Source organism: Hylobates moloch, unplaced genomic scaffold (assembly GCF_009828535.3).
Source record: "Hylobates moloch isolate HMO894 unplaced genomic scaffold, HMol_V3 SCAFFOLD_20, whole genome shotgun sequence".
NCBI lineage: Eukaryota > Metazoa > Chordata > Mammalia > Primates > Hylobatidae > Hylobates > Hylobates moloch.
The window spans coordinates 37,342,689-37,365,032 of NW_026652295.1; the positions used below are offsets into that span (position 1 = coordinate 37,342,689).

The following is a 22,344-nucleotide window of genomic DNA, read 5'->3' on the forward strand; positions in this document are numbered from 1 at the left end:
ATGATAGCTTTGTATGACAGAAACTTCATATTTTATATACCTGCGCATAAAGAATGCTGATTCTAAGATGGGTGCGAATTGAATAGAGATGTCTTGATAGATAATTTCTGGACCTCTTGGGACTTATTAGTCATGAAAATGTAAAAACAAATAATATAGAGTATGCTTTGATGTAGGATAAGAGTTAAAGGAAAACAGTGAGGATGAATAAAAGTGGGGTTGAAATGAGGATGAAAATATGGTATAAATAAAAAGAACTATACAGATTTTCACAGTTTGATCAGTTCTGTGTGAGGGTAGAGTTTTTGAATTTTCGATTCCTGAACAAATATCTCACTTTCTTTTCCCCATTTCTTTTACTTTTCTCACAGGACTGCATTTTTCTATTCAAGGAATATCAGACATCTTTTCATAAAACAAGGAAACTGATTTTAGAATCCTCAGGGGAAAAATCTTTTGAGGTTTCAGAAATGTATATATTTGGAAAATTTGAAGCTTTTTGCAAAAGATTGGAGAAGGTAAGCATTATGCAGTCATCATACCCCACTCCACACCATACCACACTTTTTGGTGATTTTGTACTTTATGTAGTGCCATTGAGAATTATTGTTCCTGATCTCTTGTCTCACTATTGTTATGACTCATCTAATATTACTTACAGGTCACTGCATTTTATTACAACTTATTTTTTCATTCCTGGTTACTGCCTTCTGCCAGTAACACAAACGCTATGGTCAACTTTCACATCTCTCAAGACCGCATTTTACCTCTACCTATGAAACTTCAACTTAAAAGGCTCTGCTCTTAACCATTATATTAAGCTGAGAAAAAGTGTGAGATGAAATACCTGCAATGCCTGGTAGAAGTCAGTAGCTGTGGAATCTCTGGATGTATAAGCATGTCCTCTTTCTGAGCGAGCCAGTGTATATGGTGTATACATAAACATTGTGTGGGTGATATCTTTGCTGGACAGACATAGGTTTGATTCATTTATTAGGACTGGTTGGGAAGGAGTGACATTTTTTGGGGGATATAGGCCAGCCTGTATCAGAGACTTCTTGGAGTCATCCTTTGAAAAGTCTGTAAAGATCTCATTTAGGTATTCTTCCCCCAACTTCACTAATTCCCTGGATCCTGCTAGTATTTAGAATCTTGTTAATCATTTGTTGTAAAGTAATGCGAGACATTACATAGGTTGAAGACCTAGACATGTTTGGAAGCCTATTTTTATTAGTAACTTCCTGATCAAGCCAGGACAGGAAAGTATGAGTAATGAACAGAACCAAGTTGCTGAGTGGGGTCCTTCACACATACTTCTTTGAAGCTGTTTTTTTTAAATTTGTTTCTTTAACAGCTTTATTGAGACATAATTAATATACTATTTACCCACTTAAACTGTATAAGTCAATGTTTTCTAGTGTATTAACAGGGCTGTGCAATCATTACCACAATCTAATTTTAGAACATTTTGACTCCCACTAAAAGAAACCTTATGTCCATTATCAGTCACACCCTATTCTCTCCTCTCCCCAGTTTTAAGCAACTACTGATCTACTTTCTGTCTCTATAGATGTACCTCTTCTGGACATTTTATATAAATGGAATCATACAATATGTGGTCTTTTGTGGCTACTTTCACTTAGCATAATGTTTTCAAAGCTCATCTATATTATACCATTTTTCAGAACTTTATTCCATTCATCATTGAAGAATATTCCATTGTATGGATAATATCACAGTTTATTTTTCTACTCATCAGTTGATGAACATTGGGATTATTTCCTCTTTTTGGCTATTATGAATAATGTTGCTATGAACATTTGTGTACAAGAGTTTATGTGGGCATATGTTGTCATTTCTCTTGGGTATATGTGCAGAAGTAGAATTGCTAGGTCATATGACAACTCCATGTTTAACTTTTTGTTGATAACCCCAACCATTTGCCAAAGTAGCTGCATCATTTTGCATTCTAACCAGCAAAGTATGAGGTTTATGATTTCTTTTTTTTTTTTTTTTTTTTTTTTTGAGATGGAGTCTCGCTCTTTCGCCCAGGCCAGAGTGCAGTGGCGCGATCTCGGCTCACTGCAAGCTCCACCTCCCGGGTTCACGCCATTCTCCTGTCTCAGCCTCCCGAGTAGCTGGGACTTCAGGCGCCCACTACCGCGCCCAGCTAATTTTTTGTATTTTTAGTAGAGACGGGGTTTCACCGTGTTAGCCAGGATGGTCTCAATCTTCTGACCTCGTGATCCACCCGCCTCGACCTCCCAAAGTGCTGGGATTACAGGCATGAGCCACCACGCCCGGCTGAGGTTTATGATTTCTTCACATCCTTGCCAACTTTTGTTATTATCTGTCCTTTTGAATGTAGCCATTCTACTGGGTATGAAGTGGTATCTCATTGAGGTTTTGATTTGCATTTCCCTGATGGCTAATGATGTGGAGCATCTGTTCATGTGCTTTTGCCCATTTGTATATCTTCTTTGAAAAAACATCTATTCAAATTCTTTGCATATATTTAACTGAGTTATTTGTCTTTTTATTGTTGAGTTGTAGGAGTTCTTTATATATGCTGGGTATAACTTCCTTATCAGATATATGATTTACACGTATTTTCTCTTATTTTTGGGTTATCTTTTCACTTTCTTGATGGTGTTCTTTGAAGTACGATAGTTTTTAATTTTAATGAAGTTCAATTTATCACGTTTTTCTTTTGTTTTCCTTGTGTTTTTGATGTCATATCTAAGGAACTGTTGTATGGGGGTGTTTTATGCACAATAGATTTTTTTAAACATTTTTATTTATTAAATTAAAAAAATTGAGATGGGGTCCTGTTGTGTTACTCAGGCTGAAGTGCAGTGGCATGATCATAGCTCACTTCAACCTTGAACTCCTCAGCCTTCTGAGTAGCTGGGACTACAGGCAAGTACCACCATGCCTAGCTAATTAAACTTTTTTTTTTTTTTTGTAGAGATGGGGTCTTGCTATGTTGATGAGCTGGTCTTGAACTCCTGGCCTCAAGCAGTCCTCCTTCCTCAGCCTCCCAAAGTGCTGGAATTATAGGCAAGAGCCACTGTGCTCAGCCAATAGGGATTTTTTTGGGGCAAATGTTCAATTAGGCTACTAGCACAAGTCAAATTAATAAATAGGTCTCATTGGTCAGGACAAAGATGCTTAATGTTCTGACTCCACTAGAGCAAAAACCTGGAGGTGGGTCTCGGTTACCCTTATTTTCCTGGAGCCAGAACCCTTGCCCACCTGGGTGCCATTTTGAAATTGGTAGTTTCAGGACTAAACCTTATTAGTGGTAAAGATCTTTGCGGGTGGGTCTAATGCTAAGTAGAATGGTCATCCATCTGTGAAATAGCGCCCAGGAATTCCTCTGACGCTAGAGGAAGTGGTCTGTAATGACCAGCTGCATCAGCTGCACCCACTCTGGTCTCTGGAGAAACCCTGCCTCTGGTTTGAAGAATACAACTTCAAGCCACAAGTGCTCAGCAACCAGAGCTAAGGTAGCACCCCCTAGAGGCCTTACCTGAAATGCATCCTGATTTGCTAGGTTATCCCAACTCCTCTGTACTAAAAACCCCTTGACAGACCGGCATCTTTCCTATTGGATAATTGGTGGATGTTGGTCTCCAGACTCTCAAAGGTGGGGCTGTCGAACTTAACCCTGAAGTGTGTCCAGGATTTTACATAATCCACAAGAGGTGGTTATTGAGTTGCCTAGGTGGGCTTCCTCTGATGAGTAGGGTACAGAAGGGGCCACTGTTTGACTACCCTCGTGAACTCTTACACAGATGAAGAGGAGAGCCAGAAGTGTGCACTAAGAACCTATTAAGGAAGGCCGAGATTCGAAGTCAGAATGACCAAGTGGCAAAGTCAAAGGGCAGACAAGACTGAGGTTGGGGTTGGAGAGCTGAGATTTCAGAGTTAGACAGATATGTTGGGGCCCTTCGAGGAGTAAGTGAAGAAGGCTTTAGTATGTCAGTGTTAGGATGCCTGAAACACATCTTTTTATGGCAGATATAGACTTGATGGTGCATTGAGTCTTAAATAGCCAGAATGAAATGTGTGCAATAGTCTTTGCTTCTTCCTCTTCCTGCCATGTAAATTTTGGTGAATATTGGTGTTTCGCAGAGCTCTATCTTCAGTTTTGTTTTCTTCTCACCTGAACATTTGTGGGAGAGAAGAGAAAAGGTGGAGAGCTGGTATTGCTGGGGGAGATTTGAGGATCTGGAGCTAGTAGGGGAGGTAGGGTCTCCACTCATGTGACGCTGAGATGAGGGAATCACAGCAAGTCGAGAACTGGAAAGGATGCAAGGTTGGTGAGCCGGAGGAGAGACTCTATATTGGTGGTGAGTACTGAGAGATTGAACATTGGTAGAGAGATGTTGAAAAAGCCAGGGCCAGGACAAACTAGCAGGAACATGGTCTTGGTTGATTCCCACAGCTGGCTTTATGTTGCTGTGTGTGGTATGGGGACAGGGGGTACACTGGCTAAGTTTGAAGGGCAAGCATGGGACTGACCACCATGTCTGCCTCAGATGACCCCTCATCCAGCCAATCAACAAAATAGAGGACATGTTAGTGACAGGAATTTTGTCCTAGTCTCTGGCTGTTGGAGCCAGGTGGTAGAGTAATGAGATAAGGGGTAAAGGAAACAGTCTTAGCAGGTTAGAATAACAGAGCAAGCCAGTAGCAGTTTGCTTTTGCTCTTTAAAGTAGGTGAGTGGAGTATATGTGTTAGGAGGAGACCCAGATAGTTCCTGTATTTATATAGAGCATGCGCAGCACGCTGTAAATTCCAGTGGCCTGTATTTCCTCCACGTTTGGAGCGGCTTCTAGGATGATACTGGTTTTTGGAAGTGTATGGAAATAGTGGAGTAAGAGCAACAAGTTGCTTTGAAAATAGTCCTTCTGGGTGGCCATACACAGGGATTCATGTGAATTCTGCTGGCCATGTAGGAGGGTCAGTGGTGTTGTCTTCATGGTGTGTGTGGTATTCAGAAGATTCTCTGAAAACAGGTTTATTCCCTTTCAGGCCATTGGACAAAGGGGCCAGCCCTGGAGAGCACTGAGCATTGTTCTCTAAAGCAGACGTCAAAATGGGGAAGAGTAAGGAAGGAGTAGCCTGTGGACATGAATTTTTTGTTTGTTTGTTTTGGTGAAGTAGGTGGTGTCAGGTTGAGACAAAGACAGCCGTTTCTGAAATAAAGTCCATTGTGAGGGTTTCCCAGGTCTCACCAGGGGTCGGGAATGATTGCTGCCATTATTCAAGCTTCTTGGGCCAGTCTTTTACCTGAACGCAGGCGTCAAAGAGGGAACACAGCTGGATGTGTGCTAATGTTAATTATCAGAACTATAGTGAGGGCCAAAAAGCATGGTAGAGCTTTTGAGTCCAGTAATCCAGTGAAATGATTTTCAGAAAATCCTCAAGAGACCGCAGGATGAAGCTATTTAGTCAAGTTCCCCACCACCCTTGAAAGACAAGGTGATTAAACTCTGAAAAACGTTGTGAACTCTCTCTGGATATGATAGAACATCTTCTGTCTTAGTCTAAGAGTAAGAGTGACGGGTGACAGAGATTTGTCTTCTGTTTTATCTCCTCTGGTTGGTTTTAGCTAGATTATTCTAGGTCCTGTTTAATGGTTTGTCTTTTATATCAATGATTCATTAAGGGCTTATTTTAGGGAAGTTGCCTGCTATCTCATTTAAAAAAACAAAATAACATTTCTCTTTTTAAGATTACAGAAATGATAACCGTTGTGCAAACATATTCAACCTTGAGTAGTTCTACCATAGAAGGAATAGATATTATGGCAATAAAATTCAGAAATATATACCAAGGGGTTAAGAAAAAGCAATATGACATTCTGGATCCAAGAAGGACAGAATTTGACACAGATTTCTTAGATTTCATGACAAAAATCAATGGTTTAGAGGTAAGTAATTATACCTACTTTTACTTAATAAAGCTGAAAAGTAGTCAGTAGTACTATCTGGTACTTTTTGTAAATATTCACATATAGTAAGTGTTTCTATATTTATGATTTATTTTAAGTTCCTCTTTCACATTGACCAAACATATTTGCACTGGGAGTAACTTTTAAACTACTCCACTAAAGGATTCTTTTTGAATGAATAACGAGCATATCCAATAAAAGACATCAGAGAGTAACTAGAAGCCCAAAGGGCTTTTATAGCTAGGATTAGGATTCTTTTTTTTTGAGACAGAGTCTCACTGTGTTGCCCAGGCTAGAGTGCAGTGGGGCGATCTTGGTTCACTGCAACCTCCACCTCCTGAGTTCAAGTGATTCTCCTGCCCCAGCCTCCCAAGTAACTGGGATTACAGGCACATGCCACCATGCCTGGCTAATTTTTGTATTTTTAGTAGAGACGGGGTTTCGCCATGTTGGCCAGGCTGGTCTTGAACTCCTGACTTCAGGTGATTCACCCACCTTGGCCTCCCAAAGTGCTGGGATTACAGGCATGAGCCACTGCATCCGGCCTCATTTTTAATATACATTAAGATTTGTATTTGCTTCTTGTGCCGAGGAGCCAATATTATTCTTCCAGCTCAAGAGAGCATTTGTAAACGTTATTCTTTATCAAGTGTGATGAGATTTGAGAACAGATTAGGAAGATGGATCACTCTCCCTGTGGCCTTATGCTTTATGCCTGCATTATCTCTGCAGCTATAGAGGGCAGCTCTGAAGAGGCATTCATATCCTGTGTGTCATAGGTTAAGGGACACCAGATGGATGAAGGGTAGTCAGAAAGTATGTCAGACAAGACTGTAAGATGTTTTTCTCTCACCTTTTGGGCTATATGACCTCAGTTACTCTCTACTGTTAACTGAAACTACTGTTAACCTACGTTTAGCCCAAGGAAATGGTCTCCTCTTGCTGCAGAATTTCCTGAAGACACAAGCAGGGATAAGAATATACTTTGTACACTTTTTAAGTCTGATATCCTTGCCATGAAAGTGAGAAAAATCAGATGTTTTTCTCATGTATTTAAAAAATTCTTTAAAAACTACATTACATGTAACCTGGGCAATATAAATACATAAGAAAGATCCTAAAATTCTACCACTCTAATGATAACATGTTTTGTGTTTTGGCATAGATTTCCTTTCAGTTTTTGAAAGTCAGACTCTTTGATATGAAGATATGTTATATTTTAATTATTACTTTTAGTGTTTGGCTGGTTAGGTAGGGTGGAGTTTACTTCCAAAATACTTCGAAAGTTAAATCTTCATGGCAATGGGAATTTTTGAAAAACTTGTTATCTCTTAAATTATTTTTATGATTTATTGAGAAAAATTATATGTTGTAAAGGCTTTATTGTGGTCTTAGATTCAAATTTTAGCTTTCAGTAAATTACAGCAATATTAATCTTTTAGTAGTTAAATAATTTACTTGAGGCATCAGTGTTTTAATTTTTCTTCCTTTTCCAATGTTTGATTCATGGGTGTGGTATGTATTAATAGACCATACCAATATGATCTATACATACAAATAATTTGCAAAGAATGGTTCAGTTCCATCTTTTGCATACCGGGAGTTTGGAGTTCACTGTTAGGGATGGTGGGAATATTTATTTATTTATTTATTTATTTATTTATTTATTTATTTATTTAATTTTTATTTTTATTTTTATAGAGACAGGTTCTTGCTATGTTGCCCAGGCTGGTCTTGAACTCCTGGCCTCAAGCGATCCTCCCACCTCCCCCCACAAAAGTATTGAGATTACATGCATGAGCCACCACTCTGGGCCAATGGTGGGACTCTCGAAAGAACATTTTCTACTTCTTGTACTTCCTTAGCAGTGGCAAAGAGGTTTCTGAGAGCAGCAACGTCAGAAAATGTCATCTGCTGACCCTGGTGTCTGTAGCGTCATTACACTACTCTAATACCTGAAGTTCTATATATCCCAAAGAAAAATGCTTGTAAGGGACCTTCACTCCTTTTGTAAATTCTCTAGATCAGAAATATCCAATTGGTAATGACCTGCAAAGGCAAACCACATGTCACTTTAATTTTTCTAGTAGCCACTGAATGAAAGTAAAAAGAAGCAGGTGCAATTAATTTTAATAAAGACTCTGTTCAACCCAATATGTTAAATATTTTAACATGTCATTAATATGAAATTATTAATGAGATATATTGCATTCTCTTTTTTGAACTAAGTCTTTGAAATCTGGCATGTATTTTACATTTGCAGACATCTTGCTTCTAAGTAGTGACATTTCAAGTGCACAGTAGCCACATGTGGCTGAAGTCCATCATACTGGGTGATGCAGTTCTTGATAAGCTTAGATGGTAGATGTGTTTGAGGCTTGAGGCTATCTTAATTCTGTAGGGAAGGCATTAATTGTTGTTAAACAAAACCAATCTCTTTAACACCAAAAATCATTTAAATATTAATATTTTATTTTAGGTACAAATACAGGCATTTATGAACAGTAGTTTTGGGAAAATCTTATCTTCTCAGCAGGCTCTTCAGCTACTTCAAAGGTATTCATAACACTTTAAGCAGTGTAGTTTCTAGGGGGATAACTTTAAATCTGAAAATACAATTTCAAATTAAGATGTTGTTGGAAATCCCTCCTGCATAAACCTTAAAACTTACAAACATAAACCTTTCAATTACCACTAAATAGACTGGTAAAAATTTGAAATAAAGAATGATATGTTCTAACTGCATGTTTTTTGGTAGCAGAAAGTCTTTCAACAAGAAAATAAAATGATTTCTCATGTTTCCCCTCCCTGCCCCCAGCCATGCAATATGTTTGTGGTTAATTTTATAGGTATTGTTGGAAAGGGAACAAATAATGTTTACTTCTACATACTGAAAGAGTTTCTGAAAGTGAGATTATCTAAGAGTAATAGATTCCTAAACTTTCCATTTTCCCTCCTGAGGGCTCCTGCACCTCAACAAAAAGTTGTGTATACTTAAGGTGTACGACATGGTATTTTTAAATATGTAGTGAAATGGTTACTACAACCAAGCCAAATAACACATTCATCATCTCACCAAGTTATCTGTCCCCCACATTTTTTTGTGGTATGAGCAGCTGAAATCTTCTCTCCTTTAGCTTCCTTTCCCTCTATCCTAACAGCATTACTCTCTCAAAGGGCGAGGAATCCCACATTAGAGGGCTGAGTGGGACTAGAAGCCTTTCCCTTTCAGCACAGGGAGGGCTCAAGACCTGTGTCAGGGACGCTTGTGGAACTCTTCCCTGAGAGCCAGTGGATCTAGGGTTGGGTCTGGCTTTGCACGGTTCCACGGCTGTAATGATGGAGACCTGGTGAGACCATTGTAAAAAAAGTCAAAACAGAAATAACATGATTCTGACATGTGACAGTACTGCACAGATGGCAGGTACCATTTTCTTGGCGAGTTCTGTCTCTCTGTCTCTCTCTTTCTGTCTCTGTCTCTCTCTTTTTACCTGCAGTATGCTGGTGTCAATTCATTTTATTACCAGAATGTTGTAGTTTTTAGTATTTCGTGTGTGTCATTCAGTCTCTGAATGGGAGTGACATTTAGCTGACAAAGTTGTTCTTATGATTATGGTTATATGGTTATATGGAATTATATGGAATTAACACTGGCAGAGGGAGGGTCAATGTGTTCTCTTCCATCTTTGCTAAGCCATCTCCTCACTCATCTTGTAATCTGTTTGTCATTTTCTCAGCGTGTCTTACTTGAATCCCCAGACTTGTCTAGGTCTCTCTTAGTTATAGGCATTTCTGACCCATCTGTAATTTAAATAATTATTTTTGTTACTCTTGGCAGATGTCTGTCTTTTCCATAAGATAACTGTAGATTCCAAGAGAGCTAGGACTGTACCTCCTATCTTGTTCATTGCTTTATCCTAGGACAATGAATGAGGGCTGGTATGAATGTTTGTCAAATGAATGAATGGATGGTTAATATCACAGCAGTTCTTAAGTGTATTTCTCGTTACTTTTTAATCATTCAGCTTCAATTACTTTTAGGTTTCAGAAGCTGAACATTCCCTGTCTTCGATTAGAAATAAACCACACAATAGAGCGTATTCTTCAGTACTATGTGGCTGAACTTGATACTACTAAGAAGGCAAGTGTCATGTTTATAAATAAAATGGTACTTTAGTGCAAAAAGAAAAAAAATCTGAAAATATTTGCCATCATTGTCTCATGCCAAGCTTTTCAGAGTGATTCTTTCACTGCTAAGGAGCATTGACGCTCCCTTCTGTGTGGGAAGGTGCTTGACAGTGTATATTGCTGGACAGCCAGATTTACACCTCTTTGCTCTGATCTTACCAGTTATCCCACCATCATTTATTGAATAGGAAGTCCTTTTCTCACTGCTTGTTTTTGTCATTACTGATTATATACCCAAAGGAATATAAATCGTTCTGTCATAAAGACACGTGCACGCATATGTTCATTGCAGCACTATTCACAATAGCAGAGATATGGAATCAACCCAAATGCCCATCATTGGTAGACTGGTTAAAGAAAAAGTGGTAGATACACCGTGGAATATTATGCATCCAAAAAAAAAATGAATGAGATCATGTCCTTTGCAGGAACATGGATGAAGCTAGAGGCTATTATCCTAAGCCAACTAGTGCAGGAACAGAAAACCGAATACCACATGTTCTCACTTATAAGTGGGAGCTAAACATTGAGTACACGTGGACACAAAGAAGGGAACAGTAGACCCTGCAGCCTACTGGAGGGTGGGAGAAGGGAGAGGATCAGGAAAAGCAACTAATGGACACTAAGCTTAACACCTGGGTGATGAAAAAATCTGTACAACTAATCCTCATGACACAAGTTTACCTATATAACACAAACAAACAAACGTAACCCTGAACTTAAAATAAAAGTTAAAAAAAAACTATATTATTGCCACTGTTTTCTGGTGTGTGTATGGCAAAGCCCGTTTAAGTTAGTATTTTTGCCTATAGAAATATGGGCTCTAGATACTATTATGACAGATATTAATATGTAGCTATGTGCTCCTTTTGAATACCTCCTTGAAATTTGGGATAAGGGCAGAAAAAAAATACATGTAATAGGAAATAAAGGTGAAGAGAAAATTAAGTGTCGTATATGGTCAACATCATTGTTTCAAAGTCTCAGGTTACCTCGGATGTGCATTTACATATTTATTGACGACCTACTATATATAAAACATGAATAATGATAAAATAATACAAATATAGCTGTATATATTTTTTGCCTTCTCCCTTGTATTGAATTCAAACATTAACATCAGATTTTTAATTACAGCTTTATCATTCTCAGAAAGATGACCCCCCTCTTGCTCGCAACATGCCCCCTATAGCAGGAAAAATACTCTGGGTGAGGCAGCTCTATCGCCGGATAAGTGAGCCCATCAATTATTTCTTTGTAAGCCAAGAATTAAATTTTAATATGTGGATTTTGGCTGTTTTAATATAACAAATATATTGTATCCCATAATATTTGTGTGCACTAAAGTAGCCAACAATGAGCCAATTCTTTTACCAGGCAAGGAAAATTTAGTTTATAAATATACTTGAGAGAGACAAAGTCAATTCCTTCAGGTTTAGTAGATAAGCCAGTCTAATTACAGTTATCTCAAAGTCAGTGAATCTTATTTTATGTCTTTTAATAACACAGGATGCTTTGTAAAGCCTTTGAAAAAATAAAAATAAAAAATTTGAAAACACAGTAAAGTACAGGCCTAGCACAGAAGCTTACTTCTGTGTATGGGCAGATAGGTCACTGATATATACTCAGTGAAGGTGAAGGTAAACCCAAAGAGTGTATTCCTGTATGAAGAACTGCCCCTGAGAGCGGAATATGATACAGTTGATTCATTCTCTATGTCCTTAAGATTATTAGATTTCTGAAAAACAGGACAGTCTTGGGCCCTGTTGGCATTCTGAAACTGCCAGTTTGTCTTTTCTTTGTCCTTATTATTTTCTTAAATTTTATTTAAGAGACAGAGTCACAAGGCGGAGTTGGTTTGCTTGATCTCGTGTCTTTTGCTTAAATATAGAACAACATAACTACAAAACAGTAGTTTTGCAAGTAATTGTATTATTTAAGCATTATTAAATATGAAGATTCTGTTGTTTCTCTTTTGCTGCCATCATTTGTGTCATTGTTCTGAATATTTAAAAAAAATTAAAACCCTGAGTCCCTACTCGGGGGACTCAGTTGCTGATTGACTTTGTGGTGGGAGGGCAGAGATTGCCGTGTTTGACATGTGAATCGAAACCTAAATCTTTTGATTTTTACATAAAGAAATTTTATTTATTTTTTAAATATTTATTTATTTATTAATTATGGAGTTTTGCTCTCTCGCCCAGGCTGGAGTGCAGTGGCGCAGTCTTGGCTCACTGCAACCTCCGTGTCCTGGGTTCAAGCGATTCTCCTGCCTCAGCCTCTGGTGCAGCTGGGATTACAGGCGCCTACCACCATGCCTGGCTAATTTTTTTGTATTTTTAGTAGAGACGGGGTTTCACTATGTTGGCGAGGCTGGTCTCCAACACCTGACCTCAGGTGATCCACCTGCCTTGGCCTCCCAAAGTGCTGGGATTACAGGCGTGAGCTACGGCACCTGGCCAAGAAATTTGATTTTTATCATTTGATACATGGTTACCTTTTTTTGTGTGCTGGAATTTAGGAATCTGCCCTGTTATTCATGGTTCAAGGAACATCAGTCAATTATATCTTGTCCAGAACAGTGGGATGGGATCAGAAAAGGAGGTAGAGACACTGAATGCCTGGGGCAGGCTGTGGGGCTGGAGACCTCTCTCCTTCTAAACCCTTTTTTCCTTTTCCAGTCTTCCCTCTATATACTGATAATGTTTTCCTACTTCGGCTTCTTGCTGATATGGCCTTCCCCATCTCTGTTTTACTGTGAGGCAGAATCTAAACTGGTAGCATAATTATTTGATATCATTTTACATATAAATACTTTCATTATTTGGATAGAAAAACATTCAGCAATCTTTTAAAGTAAATCTTTCTTTTCCCTTAAAAAAACAGAAAAACTCAGACATTTTATCAAGTCCGGATGGTAAAGCTGTCATCCGTCAGTATAACAAGATCTCCTACGTGCTGGTGGAATTCGAGGTGGTCTATCACACAGCCTGGATGAGAGAGATTTCACAGTTACATTACGGTGTGTATAACACTGCCATGAGCCTACAAAGTAGGGATTAGGTGATTTTGAATGAGTTAATAGTTCTGGAGAACTTTTTCCATCCCTTCCACGTCATCTTAGGATAGCTACAATTTAGATTTAGGGATGCTACAGTGGTTTATTTGTTTACAGTTGTTAATAATATTCTGATTTTATAAGTGAAAATGATCATGACCTTGAAGATGACATACTTAACTTAGGACTTTCCACTGAAAACCAGTATTTGAAAGTAAAAATATCTTTAGGGATTCTCCAGACTTTATGAAGGTGTTCATATTCAGTTGTATCATGGTATAGATTCAAATCTCAGTCCCATTCTGGGGAGAAAAAATTGCATCCTGCCTTCCTTCCTCTCTCCCTGCTTCCCTTCCTTCCTGTGTCCCTCCTTTACTTTCTCCCTTTTTTTATTACTGAATTTAATTTCAGGTTTGAGCTCCAGTAAATAAAGCGTTTTAGTGCATTGTGTCTGCGTGTCTCTGAGGGGAGGGCTTATGTGTTGCCAAGGCTTTGGGCGGAGTTAAATGTGAGATGGGATGGTTCTTAGCCATCATCCAGCCCTCCGGGATGTTGTTTTTGTGTGGGCTCAATGGTTGGTCAGTTCAGATTCCTGCTTTGTCTCATCTTAACCTTAAGCTCTTAGTTATGATCTCAACCCTAAACTCTTATATGTGACCTTGGTGGACCCCTTACCGAGTCCCTTGGTAGAAAGGTTTCTCCCTCCCAAACCAGCGTCTCCACCTCAGCAGAGCACAGCATTGCAGGCGCAGGAAGCACAAGTTCTGCAGGTGGGTTGCTGGAACGATGGTGAGAGGAGTCACTCCTACTTCTGCCTCTTGGTTCCAGAACTCATGTATTTTAGCTGTGTGGGGACACAGCACTTACCTACAGGCCGTTGATTCACAGCATACCTGCATCCTAGAGGACAGTGCCCCAGCCCCCGCAGGGTGTCGTCCCTAACAGGAACTGTAGGTAAGCCTTTAATCAGCCACTTTTATCAGGCCAGCTGTTTTTGGGTGCTGTGCTATATGGTAGGACCCTGTGGACTCTAAAGAAATCCTGTTTATGGAGCAGAACTCTCAAAGGAGCTTCGAGAGGAGCTTAAAACTCAGACTATGGAAAAAGGCAAAAGAGACTTTTTAACAACTGAAGCATATACTGGTTTTGTTTTGGTTCTACAATGCCATGCACTTAATTTTCTTTTTCTCCTGGTGGTTTTTCTGCCCCCAATGCACTTTCTCTTATCTGCACATATTCAAAAACAAGCTCTACAGTCACCTGTTTCATACAGCCTTTCCTTATTCTTTCTGGCAGAAAATAGTAATTCTTCCAAAGCCCACCACATACTTTATCTGTAGCTCTTTCTCATGACACTTGCTGCTTTATAGATCTACCTTGTGTCCCCTACACATTCCAAGGTTACCCTCTATGTCTGTTTCATCTGATATCCTTTAAAAAATGGTCATAGCTAACATTTATACAGGGCTCACCGTGTGCCAGGCTTCGTCTCAGCACATTACAGTATAATTAGGATTAAAATTACTTTAATCCTAACAGCAACCCTACAAGGAACTATTATTAGCCTTGTTTTACAGATGAGAAAACTGAGGCACTGACACATTAAGTGGCTTGCCCAAGATCACGCAGCTCATTCAAATTCAGATAGTCTGGCTCCCAAATCTGTTTTCTTAGCCATTATGCTGTACTGTTTCTAACAGTGCCAAGAATGATGCCAGGCATGCTTGGGGGCTCTTAAAATATTTAAAAAATGTCCAATAAGTAGACATTAGACAATCTTGATGAGTAATAATTTTATCAAGTTTTCAGAAGAGTTTGTTCCCCTTGAGAACATCAGTTGGCCCCTATTGGGTGCAGTATACTCATTGCAGTGGATTGATGCCCAGGAGAAGTGATCACATATAAACAATATGAAGTAGAATTCTTTCATGTTTTTTCACAAGGAAAACCAACAATCAGTAGAATTCTTTAACTTCTTTCTTTCATTTCAGAAATGAATTGCTTTGGAAGGCGTCCTTTGTCCTAGTGATGTGACTGTACTTGGCCACATAGGAGCTTGTAGTAATAATTGGATATGTAGCATCAACCTCCTTTAGTTGGTTGCTCTGTAAAGTTTCTCTGATGGTGATTCACATAGGATGAAATGCTCATCTTGTCCCGGAGCAGACTTCCTGGCTGTCCTTATTGGTCTGTTTTAGTTGTCTTGACCTTTTTGTCTTTTCAAGCAAGCTCAGTACAGTTTCAAGGAAGACAGATTTAAATGTTCAAAAGTTCTTTTGGAATTTCCTTGGTAGAATAAGTGATTTATTTATTTATTTTTATTTTACTTTAAGTTCTGGGATTTCTGCACCTATCCACCCGTCATCTAGGTTTTAAGCCCTGCATGTGTTAGATACTTTGTCCTAATACTTTCCCTCCCCTTGCTCTCCACCCCCTGACAGGCCCTGGTGTGTGCTGTTCCCCTCTCTGTGTCCATATGTTCTCATTGTTCAGCTCCCACTTATGAGTGAGAACATGTGGTGCTTGGTTTTCTGTTAGGATAAGTGATTTCTAACCCATCTTAAAAAGATTCTAAATGAGTTGGATAAAATTTTAAGTTGAAATTGTCATTTAGGTTGAAAACCTGCATCATTAAGGGCCATATCAAGACTAATTTTATCTGATGAGTAACAGTCAACTAACTTCAAAGAGATACACAAACTATTTTATTTTACTAGAAGTTTGATGTGGCCACATTCAAGCAAACAATGTGAGGTTTGGAAGATTTGGTGATTGTGATAAAATTCTCATGTTAGTAGTGTTTGTTAATGCAAGATGTAATTCAAACTAGCACATGCTAATAAGTGTTTTATTATTATGCCTGTAGAAGTTCTTCATGTTAAGCTAACAAATAATCTAAGGCTACCCAGTAAGAACTGCTTGGGCTTATGTATTTCAATTCATAATAAAATAGATATCTGAAAATGCTTGTTTATATGAATGATGTTTATGTCAGATGTAGTGTAAAACATCTTCCCTCCATTCTAGGAGTTCACAACTCAATGGTATTTAATAAATATTTCTTACTGATTTTGAGCCTAATTATCAGAAATTCAGGACGGAGATTTAATTTAAATAAACCTCTTTAAAGAAGACAGTTTGAGATCTGAGTGGGAAAGAGTTTGAAATGAGGTGGGGCATCTTTTGTGATTCTAACCATCTTCTGGTGCTTTCTCAGGGGTGAAGTCATAATCCGTAAGATAAACTAACATAGATCTTTTCAACCCACTCAGAAAAATATTGCGATTCATAGCACAAAGCACCATTCTTGGTCAATGTTTCTCTCCCTGGATCTGATTTTATGGCTTTGCAGACACTCTTCATTCATTTATCTTAATTTTGAGTATTCACTATTTGCCAGACGCTGTGCCTTAGCACCTGGGGCATCCAAAACATTTCCTTTGCCCTCAAGAAGTTAGTAGTCCAGGGGGCAAGACAGAAATATAAACAGAGCTGGAAGCAGAAAGGAAATTCAGAATGAGTAATGTCAATCATTATTTATTTGTAGCTTTACAAGCCACGCTTTTTGTGCGACATCCAGAAACAGGGAAGTTGCTGGTTAATTTTGATCCCAAAATTTTGGAAGTTGTTCGGGAAACTAAGTGTATGATAAAAATGAAGTTGGATGTACCAGAACAGGCAAAGAAGTTGCTAAAATTGGAAAGTAAATTGAAAGCAGACAAACTGTATTTGCAGGTAAGATAGATTATGTTTTCTAATTATTTTTGAAGGAGTTTTTGGTAAAATATATATATATATATCCTTGCAGTAATGCTTCATGGCATTGAGGGAAAATTTGTTAATATGTTGATGTTGATAGAATTAAAATACTGACTTGCAAACCAAAGAAAAGATTGGAAATGGAAAGCAAAAAGTGAGAAGATTATCAGAAATCAGATTTAGGTTTCTGGATAATGACAGTGACGAAATAGCAAGTTTCAAAAACTATTCTTAATATAATTTTATAGATCTTGTGCATTAAATTTTTTTTTTTTTTTTTTTTTTTTTGAGATGGAGTCTCGCTCTTTCACCCAGGCTGGAGTGCAGTGGCGCAATCTCGGCTCACTGCAGGCTCCGCCCCCCGGGGTTCACGCCATTCTCCTGCCTCAGCCTCCCGCGTAGCTGGGACTACAGGCGCCCGCCACCTCGCCCGGCTAATTTTTTGTATTTTTAGTAGAGACGGGGTTTCACCGTGTTAGCCAGGATGGTCTCGATCTCCTGACCTCGTGGTCCGCCCGCCTCGGCCTCCCAAAGTGCTGGGATTACAGGCATGAGCCACCGCGCCTGGCCAGATTTTATAATATACTTATCCTAGAATATTTATAAGATATAAATTAATAAAGTGGGGTGACTATACAAGGAGAGGTGATTCTCAACATTGTGAGGCAAAAAGGAGCATTATTTCAATTAAAGTTCACTAGCGCGGCAAACTAAAATCTAACAAAATGAAAACTGCAGGCAAAAACTGACATTAAAATGTACTGCTGGGTGCAGTAGCTCATGCCTGTAATCCCAGCACTTTGGGAGGCCGAGGTGGATGGATCACTTGAGGTCAGGAGTTCAAGACCAGCCTGGCTAACATGACAAAACCGGGTGTGGTGGTGCATGCCTGGAATCCCAGCTATTTGGGAGGCTGAGGCAGGAGAATTGTGTAAACCCGGGAGGTGGAGGTTGCAGTGAGCCGAGATTGCTCCACTGCACTCTGGCCTGGGTGACAGAGTAAGACTTTGTCTCAAAAAAAAAAAAAAAAAGTGCCATCAAAGGTTGATAATTGATTCAATCTTTGATTCAAAGGTCGAATCAAAGTATATTCAGATCCTAACACATTGTTTCTAAAATGTTTGACAAGAGTTAAGTAACATGAGCATTTCTTTAGAAAGCCAGTTAAAATAGCAAGCTGCATTAACTCATCTTCTTTGCTTTTCTTGGCAGGCTGTGGACATGTATTTTGGGAATGCAGGAAAATATACAAATGCAAGGACATTTTTTTCCAGTACAATTAGTAATAGCAAAAGACTGGAGTATAACTCCAACAATAGAGAACTGATTAAATATGAGTTATAAGATAACTATACAGACATTAATGGAACAGCTGATTATTCAATGAGAAAATGAACTCTATTCCTGTGGTACAAAATTTATAATTTTATCATCAATAATATAATAAATAAATTAGACTTTTCCTGTTTTGTTTTGTTTTGATGGAGTCTTACTCTGTCACCAGACTGGAGTGCAGAGGCATGATCTCAGCTCACTGCAACCTCCGCCTCCTGGGTTCAAGCGATTCTCCTACTTCAGCTTCCCAAGTAGCTGGGACTACAGGCGTGCGCCACCATGCCCAGCTAATTTTTGTATTTTTAGTAGAGACACGGTTTCACCATGTTGGCCAGGATGGTCTCGATCTCTTGACCTTGTGACCCCCCCCACCTCAGCATCCCAAAGTGCTGGGATTACAGACCTGAGCCACTGTGCCCGGCCTATTGTTTGTCATTTTTATGATAGCCCTCCTGGTGAGTGTGAGGTGGTATCTCCTTTTGATTTTGTTTTCATTTCCCTAATGGCTGGTGATTTTTGAGCATCTTTTCATGTGCTTACCAACCTTTTGCATGCTTTCCTTCAGCAGCATCTATTCAGATCCTTTGCTCATTTTTAAATTGAGTATTTGTCTATTTTTTTAGTTATAAAGTTCATTTTAGGTTTTAAATACTAGTCCCTTATCAGATATATGATTTGCAAATTTTTTCTCCCATTATTTGGGTTGTATTTTCATTTTCTTGATGGTGTTCTTTGAAGCACAAACATTTTAAATTTTGCTGAAGTCCAATTTACCTACTTTGTCTTTTGTGTTTTTGGTGTCATAGCTAAGAAACCTTTTTCAAATCCAAAGTCATGAAGATTTATGGCATGTTGTCTTCCAACAGTTTAATAGTTTAGCTCTTACCAAAATAGTATTTAATTGTCTTTTTTTGAAAAAAACTAGAGTAACATTGGTATTGTGGAAACTGGATTTGGCATCAAAAACTATGCATGAGCTTTTTTACTGGCTAACTGTGACTTTGGAGGATTGGGTTTAAATGTACTGTTATAAATCGAAGCTAATATAGTTTGCATTACATCTTGCAAGATTTTAGCTAGTATTGAACAATATCAAGAAAGTCAAAGTTCTTTAGCCAGTGTCAAGTATAAATAAAACTTCAACTACAAGTAATGTATAAAGGGGAAAGAGGAATCAAGAGCTTTGAAACTATTAGGTAAAAATTGAAACAGTTTAAGATTCTTAATTTGGAGGTAAAGTAACTTGAATCCGCATTTCCCACACCACAGTGTAGTAAATTATAAAATAGTAAAAAATCGATCATCATGGATCATCTCTAAAACAACATCTAAGAGATAATATAAAAGCTTATTCTGCTTGTGTGGAAAAGCTAAATTTATTTTGACTCGAGAAAGCAAGTGTGGCATCAGTGATAAGATGAGTACGTTTTAATGTGTCAGAAGATAAGGAGCAAAAGAGGAAATGTATAATAACAGATATCACAAAAAGATAATAATTCAAACTACTTAATATACTTCTAGAAAGACAAGTGATAAATATGAAAAATGAAGTTGTAGAAATTGCTATTGACTTGTTTATAGGAGATGCTCAGGTAATTTACAGGTACAGAGAAGTATGGTAAATCAGCATAAGTTTAAATGGGCAGCTGTCATGATGACAAGACTACGAGGAAACTGGGATTATGAAACCTTCCTGGCATGAATCAAAATGTGACTGCACTTTAAAATGAATTAAAATAAAACATGCCATTTCAACTTCTTACAGGGTCTTCTGCAATATTATGATGAGTTATGTCAGGAAGTGCCTTCTGTGTTTGTCAATCTGATGACCCCAAAAATGAAAAAGGTTGGTATTGCTGAAGGTTTATATTGATTTTCCTATTATTTAAAATTAGATTTCGGTTCTATAAATTATGGATTTTGGAACATCTATTCTTCTTTAGACCCTCTATCTTTCTAGTTCAATTTTATAGCTCTGTTTTTTTCCTACAGAATTTCTTGTCTAAGTTTCGTTGCCTTTGCAAAAACAACTAAATCTAAATCATGAGCACTTTTTCTGAAAATTCATGATTGTTTCCTGGACAGCCAAAGATGGTTAAAAATAAAAAGTCATCTTTATTAGGTGTAATAGAGGGAAAATATATGTAAGAAAATATAACATATAATATTTGCAGGTGATAAATCCTCTTCTGTAAGTGCCGATGCTCCTGTTAATAATAGAAGCAGTTGTGTTTTTACCATTTCTAGGTGGAATCTGTGTTGAGGCAAGGACTCACGGTGTTAACATGGTCGTCTTTAACACTGGAAAGCTTCTTTCGAGAAGTTGAATTAGTTTTGGATATGTTCAATCAACTTTTAAAGAAGGTATGATCTATACATTTAAAAAGCTATCAACATGTATACTCAGGATATAAGTAATAGTTTGATTATTATGAAAGCTCCTTAAAGGGTGTGACTTTTAACTAAAAGGACATCCATTAGGTTTAAAATATAATGCTTTGGGCCAGGCACAGTGGCTCACACCTGTAATCCCAGCACTTTAGGAGGCCGAGGCGGGTGGATCACAAGGTCAGGAGTTTGAGACCAGCTTGGCCAACATAGTGAAACCCCGTCTCTACTAAAAATACAAAAATTAGCTGGACATGGTGGCGAGTGCCTGTAATCCCAGCTACTTGGGAGGCTGAGGCAAGAGAATCATTTGAACCTGGGAAGCGGAGGTTGCAGTGAGCTGAGATCATGCCATTGCGCTCCAGCCTGGGCGACAGGGCAAGACTCCGTCTCACAAAAAAAAAAAAAAAAAAAAAAAAAAAAAGCTTTATATTCCTTTTACTGGATTGGGGTCTTCATTTAAGTTTGCTTTATTCTTATCCCTGAATTGCCTTGCCTTTAATATGTTGAAATGACAGTTCAACTTCACACCGTAGCTTAGAATATGGGATAATTGTAGACCGTCAAAAGTGGCAGAGGAGAGTGCTTAAATATTAATATTAATGCATTTAACATTAACTAGATGAGATGATCATCAAATTGAAGATTGTCTTGATTTCTGACATGTTGGCTACATAGAACAAGCTTGTCATTTTAGATGTGCTGGTCTGTGTATCATGGCAGCATGGTGTAATACACAAACTCAGAGGCTTTGGAGTTAGATAAACCTGGATAGGATTCTCTGCCTGTTACTAGCTATGTGTTCTTTCCCAGGTTGCGTTACTTCTCAGAGCCTTGGTGTCTTTAGTTGTAAAACTGGGATATCAATGCCTCCTGTGCTGGAATCAGGATTAAAGGAGGTAACACAAATAAGGTTATGGCATGTTATTGCTCAAGAAAAATTTAGTTTTATGTCAAGCTTTCTTTGCAGATGTCCTCCTAAAATGTTCACCAAATTATGCTTGGCTCAAGATGCAAGTTTCTAGATTTAGCCTTCTAAATTAATTTATAACTCAAGCCTCTTTTGGATGAAAACCTAGCTCTAAAGGAAAGAAGAGTTTTTTTTTCTTACATTTTTCTTCCTTGTAGATCAGTGACTTGTGTGAAATGCATATTGATACAGTTCTGAAGGAGATTGCCAAAACTGTGTTGATTTCTCTGCCTGAAAGTGGTGCTACCAAAGTAGAAGATATGTTGACCCTCAATGAGGTATGCATTTGTTCATTAAATTAGAATCACAAAAATATTGGCCTGTAAACCTAAAATGTGAAATTTCAGTCTAAAAGTAGAAACCTGGGTCAGTAGCATTTAGGCTTTTTTTTTTTTTTTTTGTGGACATTCTCTGCTCCAAGGACTTTCATGCCTTCAACAGCAAGAGCCCTGGCTACACTCTAGACTAACATTTTGTGGATATCCTCAGCCTAATGCTGGTGTTCCCTGGGGCTTTGTAAGTGATTCACAGCTCTTCTTCCACTGTGCATGGCTACCAGGGTCTTCATCTTTCTCATGGCTTTAACTCCAACATACTTTCCCTCTAAGTCACTCAGAAACCTGGGAATCATCTGGACTTCTTTCCTCACCCCTTCATTTCCTATATCCAGCCAGTCCTGAGAG

The 22,344-nt window shown here is 38.4% G+C and overlaps 1 protein-coding gene across 11 annotated transcripts in view; it reads left to right on the forward strand.

Moving 5' to 3' along the window:
• Positions 1-22,344, forward strand: part of DNAH8 (dynein axonemal heavy chain 8) — a 309,672-nt gene that overhangs the window by 52,594 nt on the left and 234,734 nt on the right. For all 11 annotated transcript variants that reach the window (XR_009211262.1, XM_058432164.1, XM_058432166.1 and 8 more), the window contains 10 exons: positions 372-518; positions 5,745-5,942; positions 8,443-8,519; positions 10,005-10,104; positions 11,289-11,408; positions 13,038-13,173; positions 16,757-16,944; positions 20,069-20,149; positions 20,551-20,667; positions 21,820-21,939. Coding sequence is in view for 10 of the 11 variants with exons in the window: in XM_058432164.1 (XP_058288147.1) it covers positions 372-518; positions 5,745-5,942; positions 8,443-8,519; positions 10,005-10,104; positions 11,289-11,408; positions 13,038-13,173; positions 16,757-16,944; positions 20,069-20,149; positions 20,551-20,667; positions 21,820-21,939 (1,284 nt within the window). In the remaining variant the exon portion in view is untranslated. The remainder of the gene's footprint in view (positions 1-371; positions 519-5,744; positions 5,943-8,442; positions 8,520-10,004; positions 10,105-11,288; positions 11,409-13,037; positions 13,174-16,756; positions 16,945-20,068; positions 20,150-20,550; positions 20,668-21,819; positions 21,940-22,344) is intronic.